This window comes from Urocitellus parryii, chromosome 14 (assembly GCF_045843805.1).
Source record: "Urocitellus parryii isolate mUroPar1 chromosome 14, mUroPar1.hap1, whole genome shotgun sequence".
Taxonomy (NCBI): domain Eukaryota; kingdom Metazoa; phylum Chordata; class Mammalia; order Rodentia; family Sciuridae; genus Urocitellus; species Urocitellus parryii.
Genome location: NC_135544.1, coordinates 14,304,960 through 14,326,488, shown reverse-complemented (window position 1 = coordinate 14,326,488; position 21,529 = coordinate 14,304,960). Strand labels below are relative to the sequence as shown.

At 38.3% G+C, this 21,529-nt stretch overlaps 1 protein-coding gene across 2 annotated transcripts in view; it reads right to left on the bottom strand.

The window, feature by feature from the left end:
* Gins4 (GINS complex subunit 4) overlaps window positions 1-19,420 on the bottom strand; it is a 42,267-nt gene extending 22,847 nt beyond the window's left edge. Inside the window, exons 1-8 of one of the 2 annotated variants that reach the window (XM_026409341.2) lie at window positions 19,239-19,420; window positions 18,411-18,511; window positions 12,933-13,019; window positions 12,032-12,145; window positions 7,635-7,732; window positions 7,373-7,461; window positions 4,395-4,485; window positions 4,202-4,300 (exon numbers count right to left, since the gene is read on the bottom strand). In XM_026409341.2, the coding sequence (XP_026265126.1) occupies window positions 4,204-4,300; window positions 4,395-4,485; window positions 7,373-7,461; window positions 7,635-7,732; window positions 12,032-12,145; window positions 12,933-13,019; window positions 18,411-18,506 (672 nt within the window). In that variant the 5' untranslated portion in view covers window positions 18,507-18,511; window positions 19,239-19,420 and the 3' untranslated portion in view covers window positions 4,202-4,203. Of the gene's footprint in view, window positions 1-3,983; window positions 4,301-4,394; window positions 4,486-7,372; window positions 7,462-7,634; window positions 7,733-12,031; window positions 12,146-12,932; window positions 13,020-18,410; window positions 18,512-19,238 lie in introns of those variants that run through there. The other variant, XM_026409340.2, reaches the window with a different exon arrangement.
* Window positions 19,421-21,529: the final 2,109 nt, after the last annotated feature.

Sequence of the window (21,529 nt, the reverse complement as noted above, 5' to 3'; positions counted from 1 at the left end):
AAGAATATAACATATAAGAAATTTAAAATATTTTTAGCATCTAGGGTGGAAATTGTTAACACTCAGAGACACAAAATGAACACATGCCAAAGATTTTATTTAATGTGAGAATCAGCAAAGTGTTAAAACTTTTTCACATGGAGATTTGACCTTATTTTCAAGAGGACAAAACTCAGGGCTGGGATTGTGGCTTAGTGGTAGAGCACTTGCCTAACACGTGTGAGGCCCTGGTTCAATCCTCAGCACCACATAAAATAAATAAATAAATAAATAAAGATATAAAAAAAATCAATAAGAAATTTTAAAAAAGAGGACAAAACTCATTTGTACTGCCATCAATAGGAATCACTGCATAGTGAGGCAGGAAATATGCACATTATTTTAAGTTTCTATGCCAATTTTTAAATTTTATTTTGAGACATGGTCTTGATAAGCTGGCTACACACACACACACACACACACACACACACACACACATTTTTTAAGTTTGTTGGCCTCAAACTTGTGATCCTTCTGCCTCAGCTTCCCATATAGCTGGGATTATTGGCATGCACCACCACACCCAGCTCCTGTAAGTCAACTTTTACCTTTTCAGGGTTGTAAAATGACCTATTGGAAGACATGTGTGCATACTCCACAGGGAACAAGCATTCTATTAAAAGGAAATCTGGTGATCTCTTCTGCCCATTCCAAAACCTCAAATTCTCCCATGCAGAGGGTTGTCGAGATTTACAAGTTTATCTACTTAATGCATAAAGTCTGATTCATAGCAAACACTTAATCAACACTAATTATTACTAGTCCTTTCAGAATCTTCAGATAGTATGTTCCTTTAAATTCTCTCAGCAGTTTTTTGGCCTTGTAAGGAATATCCATTTTTTTTTAAATAGCTGAGTTATCTGAAACTAAATCTGTTAAATAAGTACAGAATATTGATTTTGCTTTTATAAGAATGATGTTTTTGATTTGGGGTACAGTGGTAGAGTGCTTGCTTAGCATGTGGGAGGACCTGGGTTTGATTCTCAGAATCTCCAAAAAAAACCAAACCCAATTAAAGAATAAAGCTTTTTAAAAAAATATTATGTGAGTACTTTCACAGCTGGTTGATCAGATATATTTAAATGCCAATTCTTTAATTCCAAATGTTCAAATAGCTAAGACAAGCTATTTGAAGAACATATTTAGAGTTGATATCTGTGTTTGCTTTGAAATTTACTCTGAAAGCTTTATGGTCAACTTTTATGTATTGTAAAAGGAAGGTGCATTCAAGGGAGGTGCTAGAGCTGGGTTGATTGCAGAGGCTGCAGCATCAACCCAGTTGATATACTCTGCTGGAACAAACCTGTATAGACCTGCAAGAGTTCTAAGGAAGAGCTATCTTACAAAGGGACAAGATTATAATAAGGGATGTTGTTGTCTGGATACAAGGTGTCCCTGTTAAGGCAGGAATGTTTGGAGGTGAAATGATTGAATTGTGAGAGCTGTAACCCAACCAGTTCAACCTCCTTTGAATGGACTGACTGGGTTATAACTGTAAGCAGGTGGGGTGTGGCTGGAGGAGGTTGGTCACTGTGGGTGAGGCCTGGAAGACTTCATCTTCCCTGCAGTTCCTCTCTCCCTTCCTTTTCTGCTTCCTAGCAGTCATGAGTGGAGTAGTGCTCTTCCACTAAGCCCTTCTGCCATGATGTTCTGCTTCATGGTGGACACACCACAATGGTGTTGGCCCACCATGGACTGAACCTTGGAAACCATGAACTGAAATAAACTTTTCCTTCTCTAAATTGTTGTCAGGTATTTCGGTCAGTGATAAAAACCTAACATCAAGGAAGATGTAATTATTTGATGAAAATGTTCTGAAATGCTTTCAGTAGTGAGTTTTTAACAATAAAACAATATAATAATCATGCAAAGTTAAAGTCAATGTCAATTAAACCATATCATTTCCCTTTCTACTTGGTTTTGAAATTCAACTTCCCCTTTATTTACAGATGACATATCAAGTGAGTTTTCCTTTGAAGAAACAACTTAGGAAATGGAACCGTTCACCTTGTGGTTTTAGGAGATAACATCATCTCCCCTGTGCAGCTTGGCATGTGCATGTCAAGAGCTGCCCAAGAAGGTGTGAAGTCCTGCCACTCAATGTAGTCCCTGGACCTGAAACAACTGCACAACTTGGGAGCTCCCTAGAAATGTGGAATCTTGGAATCCATTCCAGATCTTCCAAATCAGAATATATGTTTTTTTTTTTTTTTTTTTTTTTTTATGCTAGAGATCGAACCTAGGGCCTCTATCACTGGTCCACATCCCTCTCACCACCACCTGAATCTGTATCTTAACACGATCTCCTAGTGATTGATATACACATTAAGACTTTATTGGGCTGGGGTTGTAGCTTGGTGGTAGAGCACTTGCCTAGCACATGTGAGGCACTGGGTTCGATCCTCAGCACCACATTAAAAAATAAAATAAAGGTATTGTGTCCATCTACAAGTATCTATCTATCTATCGAGAGACTGACTTTATTTGTTGAGTACTGGGGGATTAAACTAAAGGGGACTTTTACCACGGAGCTGCATTCCTAGTGCCACTTATTTTTGAGACTGTGTTTTGCCAAGTTGCTGAGGCTGGCCTAAAACTTGTGATTCTCCTGTCTTAGCCACCATTTTGCTGGGATTACAGACATTCACCACCAGCTGGGTACATTAAGCCTTTATAACTGTTCTAGATTATAGCCCAGGTTCCTCTCCTGCCTGCTTAATGCTACCATGGGGAGCTTGAGGAGGAGGAAAGACTTGGGTTGATCTCAGTCTTAACACTAAATATCTGCTTTGTTTTCCACCACTTAATACCAGCTCTGCTTACTTACTGCTGTGTGGACCAAATGGGATCCAACAAAGTCCTACATGACCTGGGTCCAGCCTGTATGAGCCTACATGCTGTTTCTTCATTGAGATTCTCCTACATCACCAATCTGGTCACCTTCTGGTGAGTTACTCTGTTTTAATTTTCTGCAAGGCATTTATGACATGATTTGAGCAGAGACAAAGTCAGACATATTCAGAATTGTAACCCCAGTGCCTTGATCTGTGTCTGACATACTGCATGCTCAATGTATTTAATGAATAGTTGGAGAATAAAAACACTCTGGAAAACATAAAGCACTAGAAGAATATCAAATGCTTTTATCCACATAAAAGCTTCCTTGCTATTACCTATTGATTTCTCTTGGAAATAAGAGCAATATTCTACTGATTATTCCCCAGCCTATATTATGTAAGTGAAAACCTGCTGACTTCATTAAGCAAGAAAGACTGGAATGCAGATTGCTTTTTATTATGTTTCAAGGTCGTAATTCATTTGTTGTCTGTATCTCCTGCCTTTAGGTATCACTGTGAGACTCTTCATTCACATTAGGTCCATTTTATTCATTTCCATGGAGAAAGGGAAGAACATAAAGGAGAAAAAAGATACTGCTAAAGTCACATTATGGGACAGCTGATGCTGCTCTGCTCAGACACTTTGCCAAGAATGGCCAGATGGATGAAGGCTGGCCTGGCAAAGCTGCCTGATGCTCAGGAAGGGCTGCAGGTCAACAGCCAGATCACACTGCATGAAACCACTAGCTGAGAACTGGCCTGAGGTTCCTTCTGCCATGAACCTCAAATGTAATAATGGCTTATTGGTTTAGTTGTGATTTTCAGTTAAGCATGACAGAAATTGGTTTTAAGTTCAATACTGGAGGTTCCAAAGGTTAGTTCACACGATCCAATGACATATTATAGTAGACCACAGCTGTTTTCTTTAATCTATTTAGTTCTCTTACCAGAAAGGTTTAACAAACTCTCCTACTGTCATCAGATTAGGGCTAAATACATCCCTCTGATCATAGGTAGTGATCCCTTTTTATGAATACGCTATGAACAACAACAGTAAAAAAGCCACAAGAAAAAAGTGCACAAAGCAACAGCATATTTATTTGCCTAGTTTGCAGAATAAACAGAGCAATGGCCCCATCTGCTGATACTGTCTAAAATGGCAAGAAATGGGGATGACGTTATAGCAATATTAAGACTCCTTCATCTCAATGCCAAAGTGATTCACAGCATTGCTGAGAAAAGTCTGTTTGGAGAACTATTTTGATGTTGTTCTTAGGCACAAAGTGATGAGAGGTTTCTAATATTTCCTATAATTCCATGCTTACTTTTAAATGAGCTGTACTGCTCCAGAAGCAACGAGAGGTGCAATGGTTTTATATCGGATCAAGTGTTGTGAGCCCTCTTCCAAGTCAATCACATAGTCTCTGAAAAAGGAGGGAAAAAAAATTTAGCTGCAGAGATTAAGCTGGCTCTCCATTGCGAGGAGTATTTCCACTGAGAAAGACACATATCACTCACCTCTGCTCATCTGTTTCTGGCTCTACCAGTATGTTTTCTTGTCGTTCTTTCACTCTCAGAAACACATATGAATCTAGATCTGGTTTTGGAACTGCCGGAAAAACAATAATGCAATCAGAAAATGTGTAGTTAACAAGGTTGATTTGGGAAAAGTCACTGGGGTTAATGGTACCGAACACCCAGGGATCCCTGATGAAAAGCACTGTCGGAGGGTGACACAAGGAGAGATCTGGCTCCTTATAGCCACCACTCATTCAGTAACTAAGTACCTACAATGTGTAGGGAATTATTCTATGTAGTGGTTCCCCTAATCCAAAAAGGATGTATTCCAAGGCCCCCAATGGATGCCTGCAACTGTGAACAGTACCAAATTATATATTTCTTACTATACGTATCAATAATATGTATAGAAATAAAGTATAATAAAGTTTAATTTATAAATTGGACACAGTAAGAGATTAACAATAATACAAGAACAATTATATTGTAATGAAAGTTATGTGAATGTGGTCTCTCTCCTTTAAAATATATATATTTTTTCTTTTTGGGTGGTACTAGGGATTAAACCCTGGTTTTATCACTGAGCTATATCCCCTGCCCATTTAGTTTATTTTGAGACAGGGTCTTGCTAAGTTGCCTACATTGGCCTCAAACTCGCAATCCTCCTGCCTCAGACTCACAAGTGACTAGGATTACAGGGAAGTCTCACCATACCCAGCTTCAGAATTTTATTCTACTGTATCTACCTTTATTGTTGTAAGGTTGTGAGATGATATAATACCTAGGTGATAACATAAAGTGAGGGGAACGACTTAGGCATTGTGAGGCAGTGTTAGGTTGCTAGGTAAGGATTATTTGAACACAAGAGGTGTGTGACAGTTGATTTGATAAGTGAGATTTCATCATGCTAGTCAAAAAGGCACACAATTTAAAACTTAGGACTTATTTATTTCTAGATTTTTCCATTTATTATTAATGGATTGTGGGATGTAACAAAAGCTAAAGAAGGAATATACATGAAGTTTTAGGAGGGAGTGTTTAAAGGAGAGATTAAAAAGTTTGGGTCATATGGTGACAGTCTTGAATGTTAGACTAAGGAAGTTAGGTCTTGTGAGTGGTCTTTCATTGATCAGTTACAGGTTAAGAAACTGCTGCCCTCCTGCTATCACTAGCCAACATTTCCAATAAGTGCCCTAGCTGGGCTGATCCACTGTAGTTCCTCATCTCCTAGAGTTCCATTAGTACCTAGAAGACTTAATCAACTGCAGGTTCCAGAGAAGCTAAGGATACTTTCCCATTCTAAGAGTCCTGCTTAGGTTTCGTACTACCCTTGGCTCCCTTATCTATGGGAAAACTAGCTCCAAAGTTCTAAGGAGGGTCCCTTGGGCTACTTAAGAACTCTGGGCCTATTAATAAACTCCAACTTCATCAGAGTAAATTTGGCTCCACTGGGGAGTTTCTGATTTTAGAAACACAGCTTGGGTTTCAAAAAGTCTACCCTTACCCTGTACTTGGGGCCCAGATCTTCCAGAGGCTTTAGGAAGACTAATTAAGGAAGACCCTGATTTTATCAGGGGAGGCTAGTTCTGCCATGCAGCTTCGATTCCAAGAGTCTGGTTTTTGTCCTTGGAAGTGATCCAACATAAGCAATGTGTATCTTAGGAAGCTTCACCAGTGTGAAGTAGAAGTGCTGGGGACAATGGCTAGATTCAGTTCCAGGAATTCATATGCATGCCCATCAGCAATCTCTCAGCTGATGTGATCAACTGGATAAGATAGCACCAGGAAATGATTGGGGATATTGCCTTGGTCCACTCCTGTTCCTGCAAGGTGTAGATAACCGTGACTGACCAAGGAGGGAACTGGAAATGCATAGGGCTTTTTGTTTCCCTCAGGCAGGCTTGCAAAATGACCAATCCAGAATTCAACAAATCTGGTATGGATCTGGCTTGCTCCTGGTGTTATGGACTAAATTGTATTTATGTCTGGAAATAAGGCTTTTAAGGAAGTAATTAAATTTAAATGAGGCCATTAGGGTAGGTCTAATCCAGTCTCAGTAGCATCTTTACATAAAGAGATTAGGACACAGATAATGATATTAGTGACCTTAATTTTTTCAGTGCTGAGGACTGAATTCAGGGCCTTCACTCCACTGAGCTACACCCCAGACCCATATTAACAACTTTACAAATGAGGCCTGAGGGAGGACTGGTAGTGTAGCTCAGAGTATAGACCTTGCCTAGCATGTGCGAGTGCTTTTTTTTTTTTTTAAAAAAAAGGAGATTATTTTATTTGCCCCTTCCCTTCTAACATGTGAGGAAACATAGAAAGCACCACCATGAGGGATAGGTTCTCACCAGACACTGATTCTGCTGGTGCTTTGATTTTGGACTTCCCAGCCTCCAGAACTATGTGGCTTGAACTAAGATCCTATTCTACTGCCACAGAGATTCCAGTGCAGCACCCAGGCCAGGTCAGGGAAGAGATGGATTTCCAAGGCCTAGCCACACTTGTGGCCATAGTACACCAAGCTTAGCTTGTGAACAAGGTGGATTCCAATCTCCTGGAGAACTTTTTTATTGGATCTGGAAATTTTGCCTGACAAGATCCTGCTCAGATACAGCAGATTAGGAAAGACTAAGGAATTTAGATTTCACCTGTAAGCCTAACTGCTTCATCCAAGGTTAAGTGTGCCTAACTCTCCTTCCTCAGTTCAGCAGACTTCAGGGGGCAGTGTGAGGGCTTGGGCCAGAGATTTGGCCAAGCCACCTTTTCCCTGGCTGTTTTCCTTTTCCTGTTTTTTTTTTTTTTTTTTTTAAACCAGAACCCTTCTTTTCTCTTCCTTACTGCTTACCTACATACTTATTTTTTCAAATTTGTGAGAGTAAAGATGAAGATTCTACTCTCAGGCACCTGGAGGTTATTTAGGATGTATACTATGGCACCTTGACCTTGGTGAAAGATAGGGTTTTGCTTACCTGCCCTTAAGAGGTCCACCTTCTGTAGGTTGGGAGGCATGTGCTTTAAGGCAACATTTTTAAGATAGGCCTCTGTGTGAGCCATGTACCTGAAATACACAAATTCAAATTGCTGTGGCACACATGACTGGTTAGGAGTCACCCTGGTTGTCAGACAGATAGCAATGGATGAGGCTCTGGCTCTGGCTCTGTGGGGATAACCACTAAAACTTGTGCCTATAAGCTGAAGACAAAGGCAATTTCATGCTTCCTGCTCACTCACTCTTTGGCAAAGGCAAACTCCTCTGGAGAAAGGCTGGAAGACTCTCCCTCAGGTCGCATTTTCTCCTTCTCAAGGATGTGAGGAAAAAACTTCTCTATCTGTGAGGATAAACCAAAAACCATGAAAACATCTGTTAGGATTCAAATGTCAAATATATCTGCTTGCTGAAAGAAGTTGGAGATAGAATCTGATAAGGGGCTGGGAATGTAGCTCAGTGGTAGAGTGCTTGCCTGGCATGTACCAGGTCCTAGGTTCAAACCCCAACACTCATAAACAAAAGGAAAAACTTTACAAAATGGCAAGTCTTCATGGTTAAAACTCCTTTTTGTTGTTGTTGTTTGTTTTATTATTCATTCTAGTCAGTGTACATCATTGTGGTTTTAATTTACATTCTTTAATGGCTAATGATGCTGAGCATCTTTTCACATAATCATTTGCCACCTAAATGTTTTACTTGATGAAATATATGCTCAAATAATTTGCCATTTTTTCACTGCATGGTTGCTTCCTTGATATTTTAGAGTTCTTTATATGTTCTGGATACATTGTCACTTCTATGATTTGCAAATATTTTCTTCCAGTCTATAGCTTGCTTTTTCTTTATCTTATTAGTTTCTTTTGCAGAATAAATGTTTTAAATTTGGATGAAATCTAAATTATCTTTTTTTTTTGAGATGTTCCTTTGGTTTTCTAGGACAACAGACGTATCATATTGATGCTATAATAACACAAATGCCAGGCTTGATTGTGTTTGACACATTCGCTGGTGGGTTTTGATTACTGGAATTAATCCCTCAGTGGGAAAAAGATGTTTTCAAGATGTTTAGTTTAGGGCTAGTGAATTAGAAGAACATAAAGACTTTATATTTCACTCTCCCTTGACAACTAGAGATGTTTCATGGTCACAGAAAGTCAAGAAAGGAAGGCGGTATCATAAAAGTAACAGAGTACTTAAAAAAAAAAACAACAAAAAAAAAAACGGTCACTTCTAGTCTTGAATTACAAAACAATTCCAAAGACTCTCATTTTGAGTGCAAATGCTCATAATTGATATTTATTTAAAATAATATAAATATGTATTTTAAATGTTAAAAAAAAAGAGATGTTCCTTTGGTGTCATATCTAAAAATTCTTTGCCAACCCCAAGGTAATATAGATTTTCCACCATGCTTTCTTCTTAAAGATTTCTACTTTTAGCAGGGCATGGTGGCACACGCCTGTAATCCCAGAGGCTCAGGAGGCTAAGACAGTAAGTTCACAAGTTCAAAGCCAGCCTCAGCAATGGTGAGGTGCTAGCAACTCAGTGAGACCCTGTCTCTAAATAAAATACAAAACAGGGCTGGGGATGTGGCTCAGTGGTTTCGTGCTCTTGAGTTCAATTCCCAGTAACACCCCCCGCAAATTTATACTTTTATATATATATATATATATATATATATAATATTTTTTTTAATTTCAAGACAACTTTTACATAAGGTATGAAAACTGACTTTTTTGCATGTGGACATCCAATTATTCCAACACCATTTGTTTAGAAATGTAAATTACTGAATTTCTTTGACATCTTTATCAAAAATCAATTGATTATTTGTATACTTATTGGCTCTACTCCATCCACTGATCTGTTGTTCCATAGGTTCACCAATACAGACTGTCACAATTACTGTGGCTTTATCATACATCTTAAAACCAAGTACTATGCTTCCTTTATTTTTTCATGGTTTTGGCTATTGGTTTGGGAATAACTGATATATTTTCTAATAAGACTTATGCTCTGGACCTTAAGAAGGGAGGTTTCCAAAAATTTGAGGAAAGATAAAGGCTCTAAAAAAGAAGACAGTTAAAGAGAGATGGGAGGCTTTCATAAAAGAAAACCTGAAAATACAATTGTAAATGATGTCAAAGAAGAAAAGGTATGACTTAACATTTTAATATAACTGCACAGAGTGTTCTATGAGCTGAAATACAAACACTGTAAAGATGTATACAGAATACACAAGTAGACATAACAACAACATTTAATTATAAGACTAAAACCAGAAATGCAGTAAGGCTTGAAAAAAAATGCTAAGAAAAACAAATATCTTACAACCAAACAAACCAAAAAGCTAAAAGCTACAAAATGGTGTATATCCAAGACCTGGAAAAGGACTGGCCTGTGGTTTGTACTGTTATTTTTGTCAAAGGAAATGTTCTTTGGAAGTAGGAAACTGACAGTGGTAAGCAGGAAATAAAGGCCAAGAGAAAGTAGCACTTAACTGTTTTTAAAGGACAGTAAAAGTTTTTTGGCTTGGACCAATTATGTTCTGGGATAAATTAACAAATTAACATATGTATGGAGTTTATGCTTATAAAACCTTTTCTGTCATATGTAAATTTCTACCACATCACTTAATGTACTAAAATATGTGTAGTTTCATGATCTTAGAAGAATCACTAAAATCAGAAGGTGCTGTGAAAGATTGGAGATAGGAAAATTTCCTGATTTTTCAAAAATGGAAAGGTGCTGCATCTTCACATATGAACTAGTGGCCTTCTCATTGATAAATGGCACTATATTAAAATGGATAATTTTAGAGACTTATTTGTCTTTATGACAGTGGAGATTGAACCTAGGGCCTCACATATGCTTACCACTGAGGTACATCACTAGCCTGAGAATGGGTAATTTTAAAAGGCTTATAAAATCAAAAAGATGTAGTTACACATCTGACCAAAATAAGGAGAAAAAGGGGTAAGTGGACTAGTTGGGAGTGGGAGGCACATCTGCTTCCCTGTCCATCTACCTCCCTATCTATGCATACCTGCCTATCTATCTATATAGTACTAGGGATTGAACCCAGGAGATTTCTATCACTAAGCTAACATCCCCATTCCTTTTTATTTTTTGAGACAGGATCTACATTACTGAGATTGGCCTCAAATTTGATCCTCTTGTCTCAGCTCTCAAGATGCTGGGATTACAAGTGTGAGCCACCATGCCTGGTAACATATGTACTTTTAAAATTATCTACTAAGGTCTTTGTGATACCCTTATATACAAATTACGAACCTGGGGTTGGAGTAATAGTATAAATTGGGAGGTTCACAAATGGTTGAATATAGAATATTGATTTCAGGCTGGGAATATAGCTCAGTTAGTAGAGTGCTTGCCTCACATGCACAAGGCCCCGGGTTCAATCCCCAGTACCACACACGCACACAAAAAAGAAAAAAAAAATTGGTTCAATGGATAGATGTCAATATATGTATGGAGTTTACAAAACAGAGAGTTTTGTAAAATCTCTGGTGAAATACTCTTACATTGGCTCAGTCTTATTAATGAATGATATTTTTTATGAATATACATAAAAATTGCTGATGACATAAAGTGTTAAGAGATGGCTAATATATTAGGTGATAAGGTCAGAATCCAGAGACTAGGGAAACTGCCTGTATGATTAAGGTAAATTTTAAGAAGAATAAGTATCAAAATCTTACATTTGAGAGTCAAAACCCAAGCCATACAAAGACAGGATGGTGACTAAGGGGTGATTATAACTTAAACATTTTGGAAGGGGTTAAATAAGTGTGGAATGAGCTTTGCATGATGTCTCTGTCAAATGTGCTAATGTGACAATGGGTGATGGTACTACAATAAGTTCAATGTCCAGAGTAACAGAAGTGATCATCCTATTTAACAAAAGTGGCCAAATTTCACCTGGGATATTTTATTTAGTTCCATGTAGTATAATTTGAGAAATATGAACCTTTTTAGAGAAGAGACCAGGAGAGTAAATGGATTCAAATGGTTGAACTGGTTAACCAAGATGAGATTTGTGGGCTGTCTTCAGATATCTGAAACACTCACATGTATTGTGAGTATGTAGAAAAGAGAATGTATTGATTTCTAATAACTAGACAAATGGAAACAAGAAGAAATCTCAAGAAAGTAAGAATTTCCAAGGGCTAAAAAATACATCATACAAAATAATATTCATAATTTCATTTTTATAAGTTAGATGACTATAGAGCTATAGTAGAATGACAAGCTTTCATGGTCCATTTGACAGATGTAAAAAAATTTTAAAACTAGTTTTCTCTAGGCAGTATTTCCTATTCAAAAAATGAGAACCACTCTATCATTATTACTCCCTCATTGTAACTCCATGGGGCATCATCCACACATCAATAAACAGACTAGAAAATATATATGGTGTCCCTGGGTTGTACATCCAATGTTTCAGCTATATTTCCCAGAACAATCTCTTGCCTTCCTTATTCTTTGGCTACTTTGATGTTGGGCTCTTAATAGCATCTTCAGGCTCTGGACACTCCCAGGCCCTGTCCTAATTCTCCCTGGGGCCTTTATTATAAACTTTATTGCCTTAATGCCTACAGGTATCTCTATGTCAAACCTTCATGAGTCGACACCGCAAGTAGCTGCTGAGGACATAGCGGATCCTCTCCATCTCCATTCGATGGATACTGACCTTCAGATCCCCCTTTTTGGCTCTCTTGAGATTTTCTTCCTGTTAAAGGAGGAACTAAAGTTTATTTAAAACGTAATGTTCAAAGACTAAGAACCATCAACACCAGCAAAGTTGAGGACCCAAAGACTGTTTTAGACAAAGGAAAACAAAAAACTCTTATACATGAGTTCTTATTTTCAAGTTTTTTGAGGGGCCTCATGCATAATCTTTTAATTATACAAATAATATATGACTACAGTCTTGATATTAATCAATACTTAATTACTTTTAGAAAGTAACCATTTGAATAGAATCTGAATATGGCCAGCCACAAAGGCTCTGAACTCCAATATAATCACAAAGGAAATTTTACAGCACATAGAAGGAATGCCTAAAAGCTTTATAAAGCAGTATAAATACCAATTGAGAAACTGTAGAATAATCACACTTTAAAACTACTCTAAAGTTGATAATACTTAAACCCAGATCACCTAAGCCAAGCAGCATAAACTCAAAATGGTTGTAGAGGTCAGGCAGGTAAGGGAAATGAGCAAGGAGGGTAGTCAGGGACTGTGGAAAATAGAAGAGCCTGATGGAAGTGGGTAACAGCCCGTTCTGGTCAACTCTTCTCATGTGGAAATGTGGGATCAGCAATGACAGGTTTTTAGACCTTTCATAGGACGCTGACAGGAACGTTGACGTTTTGTAAATATAAGTAACCAACTCTAATATAGCCAACAGAACAGGTTTGTTTTTTTTTTTTAAATCAGACTACAATTTTCTCATTTTCTCATCCTTTGTAATCAATTTTCTCATCCTTTGTAATCCAGAGACAAGCAATTCTTACCATGTGATCTAGTTGTTCTATGACACATTCTACAATTTCAGACTTGCTTTCTAGCAGTTCAGGGGCAAACTTTTCATTCATCCAAGCCTAAAAAACAATGTAGAGAAATGTGAGGGTCATTTATAATGGAGAAAAATAATCCAGTAGGTCAGATCATAGATCATGAAAATCACAGATGTCACAAATAAAGAAAGCTATTTGCATATTAGTTGGAAATATTAGGAATGCTCTGAAGACAAAGTATGTTTAAGGATGGCTCTTTTATGTTTTCTTTTAGTGGGAAGGCTGTGCTTACAACCTTTTATTAAAATAACAAAAAAATCAGTTCACTTCAGTTGTCAGTATAAGTTTTGATGAGAGTAACGCCACCTGGTGTTCCAGCAGTACTGTCATCAAGTAGCATTAACACATTTCTACTTCTTCACCAGCTACTTCTCCCACCAGGGGGCACTGACTGTCACCTATTTTAAGAGACAAGTAATCTTTGTGAATCTACACCTCTTTATTCCTAAAGCTCTGTGCACTTTACAAATACTTTTCACTCATCATTATAATATCTGAGAGGAAGTGGATATAATACTAACATCCAAAATAGAAAGGATCACAATAGAAATGGATAACTCATTTATTAAGGTTTTAAAGCATGAGGTTAAGTGTTTAATTTATGACTCACAACCAGCTGCTTGGTACATTTTGCAGATTACCAAGGCTTGGAGAACTGAAATATACATAAGTGACCAAGGAAAGCTATACTTATATTTCAATTACAGGAAATTGAGTTTTAGCATAGCTCAGAATTACATGTCAACCAGACTCCACCTATTTTTTCTGATGTCCTTGAGTCTCTGCTTCCCCAATTACCATCATTACAACACATTATTAAATGCTGGGTATTGCTACAGTAATAAATTTTTTCAAGTGCTTGAGCTTCTGTAAGTTTTGTAGCTACATAATTTTGTGTGTGTGTGTGTGTGTGTGTACACGCACATGCGCTGAGGATTGAACACAGGACCTTGTGCATGTGAAGCAAATATATTAACACTGCACTACTGGTACCCCCTCAGAAAAGAAATATTTAACACAAAGAAAAATGATATCAACATTTGTGTGTATATAACTTTATTAAAGAATAGTGTCATTATTTTAAAAGTCCTTGTGTGTGATGATTATTTTCTTAAAGATAATCATTAGCTGACATTTAGCACTTAATTTTTTTTATAGTTTCACTACATTTGTTTGCATCAATACATGTTCTTTCCAGCCTTTTAATAAAAGCACATTGGAAGAAAGTGATAATCCTTGTATAGCACACTGGGGTAAAATAAAGTGAATTTGGGGAGATCTTTCAGTTATATTGTGAAATTATGATAATATCATCATTAGAGAAATTTTTCTATTAGTATAAAATTTTTAAATAAAATCTTTCCAAAGTTTATAGTGAAAAACTTGTGTTTGAATTCATGGTCTTTTAAAAAATAATCAGGATCTATGTTTGCAGTGGCTATATCTGGTTCCTGCTCTGCCCTTGCTGCCAATTTTTTTTTTTTTTTTTCTGGTGATGAGAATCAAAACCCAGGGCCTCGTACATGCTAGGCAAGTGCTCTACTACTTAGGTATACACACACAACCCTGAGCAGAATTTTTAACAGCCTGTTTATCATCATTATGCTTAAACTGTATCCCCCTCCAAAAATCATATGTTGTCTGGAGTATAGCTCTGTGGTAGAGATCTGGCCTGGCGTGCATGACACCCTGGGTTGGATCCCCAGAACTGCAAATCAAACAAAATCATCAGAAATGAAAATCTATATGTTGAATTTCTAACTCCTAATACCTTAGAATATGACTGTGTTTGGAGACAGAGTCTTTTAAAAAAGTAATTAAATTAAAATGATGTCCTTAGGATGGGCTCTAATCCAGTTAGACTAGTATCCTTGTAAGAATAGAAAATTTGTGATATAAGAAAAACTTTTGTAAAGCAACAAGGTAGACCACTTTAAAAAAAGTTTACCAGTGAATTTAAGTTCAAATATTTTTTGGTATTTATGTATGTTATGAATTTAGCAAATAGCAACAACAAGCCTGTTTCAATTTTTGTGCTTTTTTTAAATTTAAATAATTTTAATGGATAAAATTAAAAATATAAATATTTATGCAACAAACTTTTATGTATATATTGCATGATGTTTATAATGGAATAAACATATAGCTCTTCAAAAAAAAAAAAAAAAGAACAGAAAATTTTATCACAGACACACACAAAAGGGAGACATGACAGTAACCTACAAGACTATGTGAAGACATGAGAGTCATCTTTAAGCCTAGCAGAAAGGCCTCAGAAGAAACCAACCATCCTGGTATCTTAATCTTAGCATTCAGAGTTGAGAAGATAGAGTTCTGTTGGTTAAGCCACCCAACCTCTGTTATGTAGTCCTAGCAAACTAATACAATCATTAAAAGGAGAAACACTGCATTGTAGGCAACACCTTTTAAACCACTGTTTACAGGCATTCATCAGTATGCCATATATGTTCCTAGAGCTATGTTCATCAGTGGTCCCATCAGATTGATCTTTTAGACTGTGCTACACAGCACAAGTGCTTCTATTTGCTACAGTAGCAGTTCAGGTTGTGGATCACCTCCTTGGCAGAACTTGGGACTGCAAGAGAACATCAAGCAAAAGATACAACTCATATGCACTGCCAAGTTGTAGCTGTGCTGTCAGATCCTGCTATCCTCAGGTTGCTCTCCAAGGAGTCCCTAAGGACACCAAAAAGAGCATGCAGCCTAGGGCTCTGGCTGTCCAAGGGTGGAAGGATCAACACTGTGAGGTACTTGTAGCATATTACTGTACAAATGGCATTACCCAAGATAACAAGCTTTGCCTTAAACAATAGTTTTGTGAGCATGTGAACTCTAAACAAATGGTTTCTTCTGCAACTAGTATTTTCCTCCTCCCTCCCTTTTTTTCCCAGTGCTGGAGGTGGAACCCTGGACATCATGCACACCAGACAAGTGCTCTACAACTAGGGTATACTCCAGCCCATGCAACTTGTATTTTATTGTTCTAAGTTATTTTCCTGAGAGTTATCCATACTATTGCAGAAGCTCTTTTTTGTTTAGGTTTCCCAGATGATGAACTACTTATTTATTTATTGTGATCCTGGGGATTGAACTCAATGCCTCACACATGCCAGGAAGTGCTAAACCACTGAGCTATACCCCCAGTCCTGCAGAAGGTCTTTTATTCTTTTTCATTATTGTTTCTTTTTTTCCCAATGTGCAATTTTTTACCAGTTGTTTTGTTGATGAATATCTGGGCTATTTTCATTTTTAACCATTGTAAACAATACTGTGGACATACTGTGCACATCTCCTAGTGTACATGTGGAAGCTTTCTCTAGGTACATACCTGGAAGAGTTATTGGGCCACAAGGAATCTGCATCTTCAACTTTACTAGACAGTAACAAATTATTTTCCAAAGAGATTGTACCAGTTTGCACCTCCACTGAAGTACATAGGTTGCAAATTATTCTAAATTCTTGCCAGAGTTTACCAAAAAGAGCATGCAGCCTAGGGCTCTGGCTGTCCAAGGGTGGAAGGATCAACACTGTGAGGTACTTGTAACATATTACTGTACAAATGGCATTACCCAAGATAACAAGCTTTGCCTTAAACAATAGTTTTGTGAGCATGTGAACTCTAAACAAATGGTTATACCTTTTTTCATTTCTGCCAATCTGACTGGTATGAAATGATCTCTGATTGTGATTTTAATTTTCATTTTTTAAAATATTTTTTTTAGTTGAGATGGACACAATATCTTTATTTTTATTTGTTTATTTTTATGTGGTGCTGACGATTGAACCCAAGGCCTCACGCGTACAAGGCAAGTGCTCTACCACTGAGCTACAAACCCTGCCCCATAATTTCCATTTTTCTGATTACTAAAAAGCTTGAACAATTTTTTTTCATATGCTTATTGGCCATTCTGATTTCTTATTCTGAATGAAAACCCCTGAAATAATGTGCAAAATTCTGCATAGGCACATATCTATGTGCATATATATATTTTTATATTTTATATACATACATATTATTTTTACTGGCCTCTCAAAATGTTCTGAGACATAAAAACAGACTAAGGGGCTAGAAATATAGTTCAGTTAGAGTGCTTGCCTTGCATGCACAAGGCCCTGGGTTTAATCCCCAGCACCACAAAACAAAACAAACAAAACAAAACAAAAAACAAAAAACCCAGATTTTTAAGAATCCCTGCAAATGGCCAAGGATGTAGGTTAGTGGTAGAGCCCTGGCCTAACATGTGTGAAGCCCTGGATTTAATCCCCAGAGTCACACATACAGCTTGTCACTCATGATATGGCAGGAAAGAATGAAGAATACTAAACTTTTAAACATGAGAGAGTTCTGGAAAGGCAGTTAAAGAGAGAGGGCAAGAGTAAGGCAGCAAGTGAAGTGAATACACAGCACAGGTTGGGACCACTGGTGTAGCTCACTGGTTGAGTATGTGCTTAGCACGTATAAGGCCCAGAGTTCAATCCCTACCATGTTTTCGAGTCAGAGAGATCTGAGTTCTCGTCTTAGCTGTGGTCTTACTGTGTGACCTTGCTTAAAGTACTTCATATCTCTAAGCTTTAGTTTCCACATCTGTAAAATGGAGATAATACTACTTGCCACAAAGGGTAAGGAATACAGTTACTAAGAGCTACAATTCAGTGAGGGTTTTTCATGTATCAGACAATATGTAAGCAGTTAATCATTACAATGACTCTATGAAGTAGTTACTATTATCATCTCTATTTTATAGTTAAGGAAAGGGCTTGAGACAAGCTATATAACTTGCTTAAGGGCACATAATAGACTAACAGCATGAAGGAATTTAACTCCTAACTACCAGAACTCCTAAACTACCAGAGGCTCATGAGAAGATCTTTGTAAAGAACTTAATACAGTTACTAGCACACAGAAAATACTCAATAAATCATTGACATTTAATTAGAAAGAAATAACTCAAATTATTTTAAAGAGTTGAACTACAGAGTATGACTCAAGAAAATATATGGAAGGAAAAGAAAGAATATGACCATTTTTTTCCTTAAAGAAGGTATGTCAGCATTTTCTGGCTAACTCAGTCATTCTTCAGGGAAAGGAGAGGTACTTCAAGTGACTCAGGTGCAGAATTTAAAAGTCTAAAGTACACTTCTACAGTCTCTGTAAATACTAAGTAGATCTTTGTTGTGTGAAATGTTCTATGAAACATACCCAAAGATGTCCCCTAATAAACTCCCTTGAATATCTGGTTTGATATTATGAGATTTCTAACAGAGGATGTCCTCTACTTTCTATTTTTGGGTAAAAATTCCATTTCCTCATATTTCTAATCAGTGACACTTGCACAGTTGATCTAATTTTAAAACCTAAAATTGGAACAAAGAGATTCTGTTTGAAATGCTTACCTGCTCCAGCCTTTCAATGAGCTCTGCAGGAGTTAGGACCACCTCTTCACTACCCCCATCAGAGTCTTGCTCTGTTAGATCCAGTTCCTCTGCCATCCTCTCTGAAACCAGAAATCCAGTAACACCAAAAAAAAAAAAAAAAAAAAAAACCACATTAAAATAACACTAAAACAATAACACTAAAAGAACCAATGGAAAGGTGTTTTCCATTTGCAAGAATAGGCTACTAGGTATCTGAAGATGAGAAAAATTTATGGGATTTGTAGGAGCCCACTGGAGGTGGCTAGGGATCTCACACTGACTTTTTAATATCTTGCCTCTTTCTTCAAATCTTAGGTATCAGTTTCTCAAAGAGGTCTCCCTTAAAACTGTTTCCACTCTGTATACCTTGAATTAAACACCTTTCACACTAAACGATAATTATTCTTTGGTCTTCCCTTTAGTGGTCCTTTGCCTCCGTGGTTGTATTCATTTTAGTTCAAGTAGGAATCCGCATCTGTCCTGTGCCTGGCACTTCCAAGCACTGGGTATACAATCACCTGTACAGCCTGCGCAATCAGCACAGTGCTTGACTCGCAGCCCGCACTTACACATGTTGGAGAATCAATGCCTAAGCTTTAGTTTCCACATCTGTAAAATTTCCCAGAGGCACAAGGTGCAGCGACATGAGACTAGTCGGTGACCCCTTAAGAGAGAGGATGGTGAAGCGGAGATAACTCCCCGGCGCCCCAAGGAAACTGAGCACATATTCCTTCCTCACTTTTCTCGGTGTCACCAGTACAGGCCATCCCCTCCCCCAACACATACACAGACGTCCCACTCACATACCCACTCGGGGACTCAGGAAGCAGAGACACTCCAGAGAAGCAGGAGGTCGGAACGCGAAGATCGTAGGGAAGCAGCTGGGGGGTCTCCCAAGTAGCACCCGGAAACCTCAAGGCAGTAGAACGAATCGTTTGAGGCCTTCCCGGGACGAACCCAAGAAGCTTCCCAGCTCCCGCGCCACCTTCAGAAACTTTCCGCCCAGACAAAACGTCACCACGCACGGGCGGCGCTAACCAATCATGGCGCGGAGAAAAGAGACAGGCATTTCCCTATCCCCGCCCACAGGGGGGCGGGGCGAGGATTCGCTCAAACTCTAAGAGCCCTGACCGAGGCTGACTCTCTGGTCCGCAGTCCTGGCGGACAAACCCAAGGGTCGCCCAGAGGGGACGCAGTGCTTTGGGCTCCTTAGTCTTTGCCAGGGCTTTAGCTGTGATGAGTACTTGTTTTTCTAAAACTTTACCCTAATGGTTCTTGAACCCAGATTTTTAGGCTAGTGATGCAAGACGGCCAGCAACAGCTGGGAACCTATGAGAAACGCAGGTTCTCAGGCTCCACAAACTGAATCAGAAACTCTGGGGGCGTTTCCCCAGATCCTCCAGGTGATTCAGATCCAGGTGACATTTGAGAAGCACTGCTTTAGATGATGCTTTCATATCAGCTGCGTGACTGATTTTGTTGACATGTAGGGGGAAAGAAGGATAGTACTATATATTTTTTCCTTCGTGTGATGTCAAGTGTTTTTTGTCAGAATTGATGCTTTTCTCTCTGCTTTTATTTCCTGTGCATAGCTTCTGGCTTCCCTAGATGGCTCTCTTTCCCATCAATCTGAAGACTCTTTGTGAATTTTCCTATGTCATATTGATTAGCTAGAAAAAAGGTTGACTGATTGACAAATTGATAGTATCTGCCTGATTACAATCGTATTATGAACATCACAATAGAATATGGCAGGTGAGAGAGTAGGCATATATACATGGTGCTGTGGAAGAAGGATTTCCAAGAGAAGGGGACTGTTTGCACTGTGTCTTACAGAATGTGTTTTGTGAATGACAGGTAGATGGCTTTTTAAAGGTTGGTTTGTTTCAATAATTTTACAACACAGCAGTTTTCAGTTGTGGCAAATTGAATTTTCCAAAGATAGCTTCTCTGATATAGATCTCTCCCACAAGCCCTTCTTACAGTGTGACATTGATATGTCCCCATCAAGAGGTAGGGAGTCTATGTTCTTGTCTTTTTTTCTTTTTCTTGTGGTGCTGGGGATTGAACACAGGCTCTCACACCTACTAGGCAAGTACTCCACTACTGAGCTATACCCCCAGCCCTGTTTTTGCCTTTTAACTATGGGAAAACCTTTGCAATTGCTTTAACCAGGATTCTTTGGCAGAAGTGATGTTGCGCGGTTTCTATGACTAAATCATAAGAGGCCATGCAACTTCCACCCAGGTTTTTTTTCTTGAGTCACTGGGGAGCAAGTCTGGCTACTCTAGAGCTGCTTTGCTGGAAAGTCCCTGTGGAGAGAGAGAGAGAGAGAGAGAGAGAGAGAGAGAGAGAGAGAGAGAGAGAGAGAGAGAGAGAAGCCCGCAAGAGAACCCTATAGTCCAGACGCCCAGCAACCCCAGCAATTCCATTCTCCAGATGTTTGAGTTGACTGAGCCTTCAGATGATTCTATCTTTCAGACTTGAAAATATTCCAGCTAACATGGGGGGGTGCAGAGACAAGCTATCCCTGCCAAACTCTGCCCAGATTGCAGATTTGCAAGCAAAATAAATGTAGTTCCAAGGTCCCATATTTTGGAGTGGTTTGTTATAGAGCACTAGATGACTAGAACTCTGGTCTTTGATCATAATTCCATTCTTCCATAAATATCATTAACACAAACATTTCAATTCTTTTTATTAACATTCCTTAAGTGTTACAAATTTGAATTTAAGCACAGGTAACTTCTCTATACAAGTGCCAATTTCTCAGACTTCACTTCTCTGGAATCGGCTGCATTCTTCAATCTCCCACTGATTCTCAGGAGTCCATCTTCTGCTTTTTTTTTTTTTTTTTTTGAGAGAGAGAATGAGAGAAAGAGAGAGAGAGAGAATTTTTTAATATTTATTTTTTAGTTTTCGGCGGACACAACATCTTTGTTTGTATGTGGTGCTGAGGATCAAACCCAGGCCGCACGCATGTCAGGCAAGCGCGCTACTGCTTGAGCCACATCCCCAGCCCCTCTGCTTCTTTATTTAAGAGAAGTATGACTTAAACAAATCACTCCTCTGGGCTTTTGTTGCATCGTCTATAAAGT